Here is a 10,831-nt window from a genome sequence, read left to right as displayed (position 1 = left end):
TCCATGGCCAAAAGCATAAGGTATGGGACTTGTATAAGCCCCGTTGGCCCTTAATTCTGCCCCTCCTTCTTATCACACCCAGTGGGTCCCTTGGGGTGAACACATCCTGTGTATCTTTACATCCAGTGAAAACCATTTTCTGTTTTTCCCTAGCAGGTCCTGAGCTCTTGAACCATTTGTACGTTCATCATCTCCTAACTACTCAAATGCCTTTTCTTTGGTCCTCCTGAGTCCTTTCATCTATCTCCGACCTTTTCTTCTGGCTTGCCCTCATCTTGAGTCGTTCCTGCCCTTCTGTTTTTCCTTCATCTTCCATTTGTCCCTCATCACCTGGCCATCCCTCATCCTTTAGCATTCTTGTATGCAGCTTCCCTTCCACCTTCGGGTTTCCTTCCTTGCCTGACTTTCCTTCATCTTCAAGCTCTGCTTTGTCTTCTGGCTTTCCACTTTCCCATCATTTTCACTGTAGCGATTTCCACATCAAGATATCCTTTCTTCTTGTCCTGTAAGGATTCCAGGCAGATTCTTCTTTTCAGACCTTGAAGAATGCTAGGAACAGACACACAGATCTGTGAGGAACTGGGACAGGCCTGTGGTGCTCCAGGCTCAGAAGCCCACTTGCTGCTGGCCTGCTGTAAATTTTTCCTTTAGTTAGACAAAATTATTGGAAGATCACTGGTCAGGGTTTCTATCTTTTATTTTAAAGAAAAGTAATTCCTTTATGGCATAATTCCTTGCAGTGGGGTAAATACTCAGATATGAGGGGCAGACAGGCAAGACATTAACCACAACAGGAAGAATGCAGGCAGTAAAATGAGTGGTGAGGTATATGAAAAAGAGGAGTGAAACTTATCAAAAGGGCTTACCAGTGCAGAGGACTGTACTCATACCTTTCAAAAGCTGCTGAAACTGCATTTTTGGATGAAATCTGACTTTTAAGTGTTAATAAAATTTCTTATTTTTGTAGGACTGGGGTTTGAACTTGGGGCCTCATACTTGGAAAGCAGGCACTCTCTGCTTATTTTGGAGATTGGGTTTTGTGAACTATTTGCCTAGGCTGGCCTCTCTAGTAGTTAGGATTATAGGTGTGGGATTATAGGTGTCACCACTGGTGCTCTGCTAAATTTCATCTTTAGCATTATGTGGGTCAGACCAATCATAGATATTGGCTGGATTAGGAAGGCCATCAATTAAAACTTCCTATGGCCAGGTGTTGAGTGCCTGCAGAAAATGTGTTTTAAGTTATAAGTGCAATACATACATAAGTAGTTTTAGTACTTCTTAGGTGTCTTAGTCACTTTGAACTGCTACAACAAATTGCCATAGACTGGGTGGCTTATAAACATTTAGTTTTTACAGTTCTAGAGGCTGGGACGTTCAAGCACCAGCAGTTTCTGTGTCTGGTGTGGTCTGATGGTATCCTATGCTGGAAAGGGCAAAAGGCACTCTTTGACCTAAAGGGACTAATCTCCTTCATGAGGGCTTCACCTCTTGAAGTATAACCTAACTGCTTCGTCTGTTGGGATTTGGTTTTAACATGAGTTTGGGGGCCGGGTTGGGGTAGGGGAGTGGATGTTGGACGCTGTACTAGGTTTGTTTTGATTTGGGCAAATAGTGTGCTGTTGGCTTTCCGAACAGGTTTCAGGGTTTGGGCAGAAGGTCCATATCCAAGGTTAGACAAGCATGGACAGTATTTCTCCTTACGGCCTAGTTAACTGGTTAAATGTTTGAGATGGAATACTAAGAAATGTGAGGCCCAAACCTCCCTTTTTTACAATTGCTGCAGGTACGGCGGTAGCTTTTCGCAAATGAAGTAATTTCCGGGAAAGAGTCCTTCCTGAGGCTTGGGGCTCTGCGGGCAGCCTTGGTCTCCCATGGGCGAAGAACGCCCGCTGTAGACCAGGAACCTTGTCCATAGAAGCTGAATCAGCGTTGCTCGGTAACTAAGGGCAACTCTGCCTCCCGGATGTGACGTCACGTCCCAGCGCCTGTCCTTCCGTCTCCACGGAACTCTGGGCTCCCGGATCTGGTGGTTGTGTACGTGGAAGAAGCCAGCGCATGCGCTCGCGGGTCAGCTCGTCGCCTCAGCGGTGCGGGAAGGGCTGAGGGTCCCATCTCCGCTCGGGGGAGACTCCGGGTCATGGCCCCCCGCTGACAGGGCCCGCCGAGCGGAGAAGCGGGGCGAGGCAGCCTCGCTGCGCGTCCCCCGGGCCTGAGGCCCTCGGCCTTCCCGCCGCCGCCGCCGCCGCCGCCGGCCGAGGAGCGGCAATGAGTTGGTTCAACGCCTCCCAGCTCTCCAGCTTCGCCAAACAGGCCCTGTCCCAAGCCCAGAAGTCCATCGACAGGGTCCTGGACATCCAGGAGGAGGAGCCGGGCGCCTGGGCCGACACCATTCCGTACGGAGAGCCGGGTAAGGAGGGGCTCCCGGCTGCGCCCCAGGCTGGGCACGGACGGCGGACAGGTCCTCCTCGCCCTGAGGGTCGTTGCTCGTGTCTTAACGGGACGCCCAGCCCGAACCCCCGAGTCCCCGAGCTCGGCTGCAGGTGACACGGGCTCCACTTGCGGGTCTGTCTCCATCCTTCCACAGTCCCAGGCACAGCTGCGCGCCCTTGGGCATTGTGGGGATCTTAGGGCTCCGGCATGTAAATTAACAGGGACAAAAAGAACAGCTAACTTTTAATGAGCACTTCGTGCCTGGAAGCACAGAAGCTTTCTCTCTCTCTTTTTTAAAATAGCTTCAAAACAACTTGATCTAGGTTCCTTTATTTCCGTGTTTTGCAGAAGAGGAAAAAGGAGGACCAGAATGGCTAAGTAATTTGCTGTAGGTCACACAGCGGGAGGATAGGCTATGCTGGAGATATATGTTACAAGTGCAAGGTGTGGCCCTAGGAGTTTGAATTGTGTCAAGTTTTATTTCAGCAGAGCCAAGGCTGTCCAGTACTACCAAAATTAGTATTACTACCAAGAGCAGTAAGATCAGGACTATTTTTTTTACAAGAAGTTAGATGACCTTGCTTGAGTAGCTTGCCTTTTTTTTCATTTGCACGCCACATTTTGAATTATTAAACTTGAAATCGAGTATAAGCTTCAAATATAAAAATACTCGTTTTCTGAAATCTGGGGCATGAATCATGCTTAGAGTTTATTTTTAAAAGTAGGTTATCCAGAATGGACTGAGGATTTAGTGAAATGCCATGCTCATTGATAAGGTTACAAAGAGGACCCTAGTCTTCAGAATGAAGTAGTTTAAGTGGATGTCAGATAACTCCGTAATTATATAAAGTATGTTCCAAGAGGCAAATTTAATTCCTGCCCTCCGTTAAGATGATGATAGACTCATCAGCAGCCCTAATCTTGCTACTTCATTTGCATCTTTAATTTTGGTTTCCTGCTTTTCGTTGTTTTCACATGCTGGATAAATGAATGTAAAACTGTGTCTCCAAACTGAAGTTCCTGTATGCTTTCATCCCTGTTAGCTTTGAAGTGGTACTACAGGGTAGACTGTACTGTAGGGCTTAGTAGTTTCTAGGGAACTGTAATTTATTTGTCCTCTCTCCACCAACCTCTAATCATGCAGGATTTGCGATCATTCCGCCTAGCCACTTTTTAATTTAGAAAAAAGATTTTTAAAAAGAAATACCTAAAATTTTAGCTAACATTCCATTTTCTTAGTCATCAGGTTCTCCTAATGACCATTCCATTTTTTTAATCATTAGGTCTTTTTTTTTTTAGGTAGTTGCTGTTTCTGTAACTGCTATGTTAATTACTCTTTGTTTTTTTTCCCCGAGATGATAGTTATTTTCACTGTATTTTTTTTTTTTAATCCTACCATTAGCAAAAAGAAGTAGTTCTAACAAGGCACATTTCTGAAACTCATAATGACTTTCTACTTGATGATATAATTTGGAATTTGGGAACAAATTTTAAGAGAACAAAACTTTCTCAGAGTGGGTTTGGCGATCCGGCCTGTCACTAAGTAGATGCAAATGAATTTGTTCACTAGAATTTAATGTTCCCCCGAGTTTAACTTGATCATCAGAAAATAACATTTGTTTCTTGGATCTTGGGTTCAGGTTTTGAGCATTACCCTCTATTTATCTTATAATTATGTTTTATTTTATGTTACATAAAATAACTGACTGAATAGGTCATTTTTCTGTGGCTGCCCATGACTTGTTAGTAACTATGTTGCCTGTTTTTTTGTGAGATGAATCACATGTATATTGAACTCAGCATGGGTTATAAAACACATGGCTTGCTTTGTTAATTTGTTGTGTAAGAGAATAACATATTTGCTTCTGCTGGTCCAGGCCAAGTTCAGCCTTTTACATGTGGTCCTAGCTCCTCTGAGGCAGGTGCATACTTATTTTACTATTTAATTAATAATGCAGTAAGCAAGGAGTTTAGCAAACACAGAATATAGGTTGTTTCCAATAGGTTTTCTGTTTTCTAAGTTTAATGTTGATTGATGAAGATGGTTGAAATATTAATGTAATATTTTTAATACTTATTTTTTGTCAAAGGATTAAGTCCCCCTGTCAGTGGAGGATGGGAAACTTCAACCTGGGGGTTGAAATCGAACGCCGAACCTCAGAGTCCACCAACAGCCTCTCCTAAAGCAATTACAAAGCCAGTTCGAAGGACTGTAGTAGATGAATCTGAAAATTTCTTCAGTGCCTTTCTCTCTCCAACGGATGTCCCGAGCATTCAGAAGAGTCCAGTGGTATCAAAACCTCCAGCTAAATCACAACGACCAGAGGAGGAAGTGAAAAGCACATTACATGAATCCTTGCCTATTGGACAGGCAAGAATCACTGAAACAGCTGAGCCAGAATTGGGAGACTCTGTTTGTGTGTCAGGGGAAACGCTGGCAGTGGATGCTCCATCATCTAAAACTGAAGGCAAGCATGAAGAAATTGTTCATGAAGAATCCGAGATGAAGGTGCCAGCTGTACACTTGAAAGTGTCCACAAGCGTGATTAGTGCAAAAACAACTGCAGAGTGTGTATCTAACACACCTACGCAGTCTCACCCAGCAGAAACAAAGGACATTGCTTTGGAACCTAAGGAACAAAAACATGAAGACAGACAGAGTAATACACCTTCTCCTCCTGTTAGTACCTTCTCTTCAGGTACTTCTACCACCAGTGATATTGAAGTCTTAGATCATGAAAGTGTAATAAGTGAGAGCTCAGCAAGTTCAAGACAAGAGACTACAGATGCAAAATCAAGCCTTCACCTGATGCAGACGTCTTTTCAGCTTCTCTCTGCATCTGCTTGTCCTGAATATAACCGTTTAGATGATTTTCAAAAGCTCAATGAGAGTTGCTGCTCATCTGATGCTTTTGAGAGAATAGACTCTTTTAGCGTACAGTCATTAGATAGCCGGAGTGTCAGCGAAATCAATTCAGATGACGAGTTGTCAGGCAAGGGATATGCTTTAGTGCCTATTATAGTTAATCCTTCAACTCCAAAGACTAAAACAGTTGACTCTGTTGAAGGAAAAACTGAAGAAGAAGCAAATGAAACATTAGTTGTACCTACTGAGGAAACAGAAATGGAGGAAAGTGGACGAAGTGCAACTCCTGTTAACTGTGAACAGCCAGATATGCTGGTTTCTTCTGTGCCAATGAATGAAGGATACACTGGCTTAGACAAGGTGGCTGAGCAATGTGAAGCTGCTGAGAGTCAGCCAGAAGCTGTTTCTCAGAAGGAAGATGTTTGCAAGGTACTGTGCAAAGTAATACAGGATTTTTGGATGGGTGTGTTAGAGATAAAATAATTTGTTTTAAAAGTGATTTTATTAAAAAAAAGTGATTTTATTGATGTGTAGTGATTTGTACTTATTTAAAAAGATAAAGCATTAAGGACCTTAAAATTGAATAACTATTTTAAACCACTTGAAATTTCTCCAAGCCAACAATAGTAGAATAAGTTGATATTTCAATATAACTAACCATAAAAGTAGCCATCTTATTATATCTTTATTCTTCAGTCCTATCACTTTAAAATTCTCTTATGTGCATTGGTATGTCAGTTTACAAAAACTCCTTCCTTCCTCCTCCCTCCCTCCCTCTCTTTCTCCCTCCTTCCCTTTCTCCCTCCCTCCCTTCTTTCTTTATCTCTCCCTCCCCTCCCCTCCCTTGGCCTCCCCTCCCCTCCCCTTTCTTCCTCTCCCCTTCCCTCCTTCTTTCCTTGTACTGAGGATTGAACCAAGAGCATAGTTCATGCTCTGCAGCTGCTCTACCACTTGAGCCATACCTACAACCTTTTGTTTTGTATTTTACTTTTGAGATCTTTGCCAGAGCTGACCTAGAACTGGCGGTCCTCCTGCCTTTGCCTCCTGAGTACCTGGAGTTTTATAGGCATAAGCCATCATGCCTGGCTACAAAAGACAATTTTCTTATGTTAACATGTACTTCACCCCGTTTCCAGATAGAAGTATTAAACTTAAATATTACTGTTTTTCTTATATCAGAATATTTTTTGCATGTTCATATTATTTATGGCAAGTTTTAAATTTAGCTTTTTATTTAGACTCCAATCATTAATGCTTTTCTTTTATTAATATCTAGTACTAATATTTTCATTGATGTATAAAAGAATATGCTCTTCATAATGTTTTGGTTTGCTTTCTTTTCCTGTTAATTTTTGATATTTCCTATTGATAGCTATCTTACATGAATAAGAAAAGGAAAAATGTTCAAGGAATAAGACATTACTTAGCATTGTCAAATCACTTCTTCACATACAGAAGAAAAGTGATGTAAATGTTAGTTAGGTAACAGCTTTGGTTTCATCTGTGATTCTTAGGAATTGAGTTGGAGCTGGTATCTTTTACAGACTCCTGAGATACGGGATGTCTTGAAGAAATGTCAGGGAGGACTATTAGTTAACATTTTTAAAAGGGCCAGATTTTATTACCTATGTTTAATATTATTCACAAACAAAATGTCATGCAATATTACTCCAGTTAGTAATAGCAATATACTATAAAATAAATACATAGTAATATTTTGAGTTCCTCAAAACCAACATTAGTTACTGTCAGTATTTTCAGTGTACTTGAGAAGGTAAGTGATTTCTCATGCTTATCTCAGTTAAGACTTTATTTTTTGGATTTCAAAAAGCATTCTTTTTCTCCTCTTATAGACAAGTTTGTCATTGCTTCAGTAGGACGTAAGAAATAAGATTCTAAAATTAATACTTGTTTAGCTTTATACTGATATATTTTGGAAATTTTAAAATTACATGACTATAGGTTTTCTAAAGCTACTTTTATTTTTTAAATGCAGTATATCATGCTAAATAAAATTTACACGTTTGTGTTAAAGAATAATATGGAATATAGACATGTGTATCTCTACTGCTCATATACTAAGCTAAGATACATAACATTATCTCAGTCTTTGACCTTTTTTAATTGCATCTATCTTCCTGCTCCTTTTGGTGAATATGAAGACCACTCCAGAGTTTTGTTGTTACAAATAGACTGCTGTGAATGTTATAAAACTTACATGTCACTTAGTGCATTTATCAAAAGTTTTCTTCTTTAAGATATACCTATAAGTGGAATTTTCTACATCAAAGGACATGTAGATATTCAATTAGAAATTTCCTGATTGTTTGCAAAGTGGTGCATTACAATTCTATAGCTGTTCTGATTCGTACTCTCCTACTTACTATGTAAGAATTCTTGTTCTTCAACCACTGTGTTCCCAATAGTTTTTGATTTTTCTTATAGGAAAATTTTTCTTATAGGAAAATGTTTTATTCCTTCATGTTCAAATGGTCTTTTTAAAAGTTAAATATTTTGACTTTTATGTCTTCCAGACAGTTGAATTTCTGAATGAGAAACTGGAGAAAAGGGAGGCTCAATTATTATCTCTTAGTAAAGAAAAAGCATTTCTAGAAGAAGCTTACGATAACCTGAAAGAGTAAGTAGTCTGCAATGTGAATAATTTTATACATAATGTGGAGGCCTGTGTAATTTGCTCTTTTAAAGAATGTTTTGAAATTAAAATGCTTGTAATTTAACTTGTTTATAATAACTGAAAATTCAGTAGCATTTGAGTTACAATTTTATCTAAAAATTACCCATCTTCTCAAATTATTTTTACCATATTACCTTTTGCATTGAAGAGAGATGTTTTGCAAAAACAGAAAACAAAATTCTTTCACCCTATTACTATTAATCTGTTAATACTAGAGATTTTAAGTGTATTTAAAGAAAACTGTAGTATTCCAGTTAAAAACATAGTGTTTTCTTTAAGGAGAAGATTAGGGAAGTATGACAGGTAACAGAAGATTCAGAATTGAAATTTTTTTTTTTTGGCATATCAAATATTGGCCACACTTGCACTTTCTAATGGGTTTCATTTGAGGTTTTTTTAAAATAAATTTAGTAGGGCTGGGGATGTAACCAGTGATAGAGGATTTGTCTTGCATGTACAAGCCCTCAGTTCAATCCCAAGCACTGAATGAACGAATGAATGAATGACTTAAATAAAAATAAATTTAGCAAGTAATTTTCTGTTAAAAGTTAATAGGCTAGCTGGGCCTTGGTGGCTCATGTGTATAATCAGGAGGCAGAGACCAGGAGGATTGCAGTTCGAAGCGGGCTTGGGCAAATAGTTTGTAAGACCCGATCTTGACAATACCCATCATACACACAAAAAAGGGGCTGGTGGAGTGGCCAAGGTGTAGACCCTGAGTTCAAACCCCAGTACCACAAAAAAAAAAAAAAGAAGTTAATAGGCTGCCTGGGAATGGTGATTCATACCTGCAGTCCTAGCACATGGAAGGCAGAGCCAGAAGGATCATGAATCCGAGGCCCCCCACACTGTCTCAAAACAAACAAGCAAAAAACAAAAACTTTAGTAGTCCTAAAACTGATCTATTTTAATATGTAGTTAGGGAGAAAATGTTTTCTTCATTTTGAGAATCAAACTCACTTTGTTATCCTTGGAATATATAAACAGTATCTTCTTTCTCATGTAATTTCAATTTAGTGAAATGTTCAGAGTCAAAGAAGAAAGCAGTAGCATTTCTTCCTTGAGAAATGAGTTTACTCAAAGAATTGCAGAAGCAGAAAAGAAAGCCCAACTAGCTTGCAAAGAGAGAGATGCTGCTAAAAAGGTAATAGAAATTTAAAATAATATTAATTAAGGTACAGACACATAGTTTACAAATGTATCCTTTATTTTTTGGTATTAAAAAGAGAGTAAGATTAAAAAGATTCGTGGGGTATATTATTGAGTATATTGTAGACTTTTGATATATTTAAATTTTGGTACTTTCAAAATCTGACAGATGTTTGTGTAATTTATAAATGATTCTTGCAAGGTATATAGCAAAGACCATTAGAATAACTTTTATAAATGATAATTCTTTTAAAATAAGTAATATTTAAAAAGCCTAAATGGTGACTATATATATTTTAAAAAAATTGTCATTACTCATTATTTTCCTACAACTTCAAAATACATATTTCTTTAAGTTAAGTGAATTTTAAAGTTTGAATTTCTAATAATTAATAATTCCCTTTTTGGAGGCATGATACTGGCTTTTAATGTAAAGTTTCTCATGCTCAATGCTGTTGACATTTTGCAATGGATAATTCTGTGTTGTGGGGAGCTGTGTTTGTATCATAGAGTGTTTAGCAATGTCGCTGGCCCCTACCTATGGCATTCCAGTAGTCCCCTCCCTTGCCTGAGTTGCCAGATATTACAAAATGTCCCCTTGGGAGTAAAGTCACCCCTAGTTGGGAACCATTGTTTTAATGCTTTTAATTTGGAATTATTATCTATTTTAGAAGTTGATAATAACTAGAGTTACTAATTATTACTTGAGTCTCAACTGTTACTAATAACTTTGTCTCTGCATTTGGCCTTTCTTGATTAGGTTGCTTTCCCATTTCTTGACCATTATTTACAGTAATTTATAATTTTCCTGTGTGTACTCCTATAGAAATGAAGTAAGTCATATGATTTCATCTACTTGGTTGCTTTAATTGGCTAAATCATTTCTGACATTAACAGTAACTGCAGACTACCTAACCAGCAAGCTTCTTCCTGTCCCTACTGTATTATGTTGTTCTAAAAGTAATGCTTAACCCATGGAATATATATGAACAGACAGTGAAGAAGGGTATTGAAAGTTAACTGATTTTCATTTATATTCCATATTAAAACCTGCTTATACATCTGAATTTAGGTTTTGAGTGCTATTTAAGGCTGTTTTGTGGGGTCTCAATAACCAAGACAGTCAGTTAATTGAGTAAAACTTACAGATTTATTATGGACATGTGATTATAGATGGCTTCTTCAGTTAGATGAGAAAACTGGAAAGCTAGTGAAAGTAATTCTTTATGATATTCACAGATTTTATTATTTTTTTTAGGAAGTCAAAAATATAAAAGAAGAACTTGCCACTAGATTAAACAGTAGTGAAACTGCAGACCTTTTGAAAGAGAAAGATGAACAGATTAAAGGATTAATGGAAGAAGGTGTGTATTCTCTTGATCATGAAAAATATTGTAAGAACAGGAGAAATACTTGCCACATGACAGGCAGATGCTCTCTAATTAAAAAATACTGAACTGAGAACAGTAGTCCACACCTGAAGTCCTAGCTACTTGGGAGGCTGAGACTGGAGAATCTCTTGAACCTATGAGTTTGAGATCAGCCTGCACAACACAGCAAATCTCTTATCTCAAAACAACAACAAATTGTTTTAAAAAGGAGGGGAAGGGAGGGCAAAGAAAGTAATAGAGCAAGTCGATTTGATCAAAGTACATTGTATGCAATTATGGAAATATTACAGTGAAATT

The 10,831-nt window shown here is 38.6% G+C and overlaps 1 protein-coding gene across 1 annotated transcript in view; it reads left to right on the top strand.

Annotated features, from left to right (window-relative positions):
* Positions 1-1,608: 1,608 nt before the first annotated feature.
* Positions 1,609-10,831, top strand: part of Tmf1 (TATA element modulatory factor 1) — a 31,341-nt gene continuing 22,118 nt past the window's right edge. The window contains exons 1-5 of the mRNA XM_020171311.2: positions 1,609-2,410; positions 4,524-5,728; positions 7,834-7,937; positions 9,012-9,138; positions 10,402-10,507. Coding sequence (XP_020026900.1) covers positions 2,269-2,410; positions 4,524-5,728; positions 7,834-7,937; positions 9,012-9,138; positions 10,402-10,507 — 1,684 coding nt within the window. The 5' untranslated portion in view covers positions 1,609-2,268. The remainder of the gene's footprint in view (positions 2,411-4,523; positions 5,729-7,833; positions 7,938-9,011; positions 9,139-10,401; positions 10,508-10,831) is intronic.

This window comes from Castor canadensis, chromosome 10, assembly GCF_047511655.1.
Source record: "Castor canadensis chromosome 10, mCasCan1.hap1v2, whole genome shotgun sequence".
NCBI lineage: Eukaryota > Metazoa > Chordata > Mammalia > Rodentia > Castoridae > Castor > Castor canadensis.
This window is presented reverse-complemented; position numbering and strand designations above follow the sequence as displayed.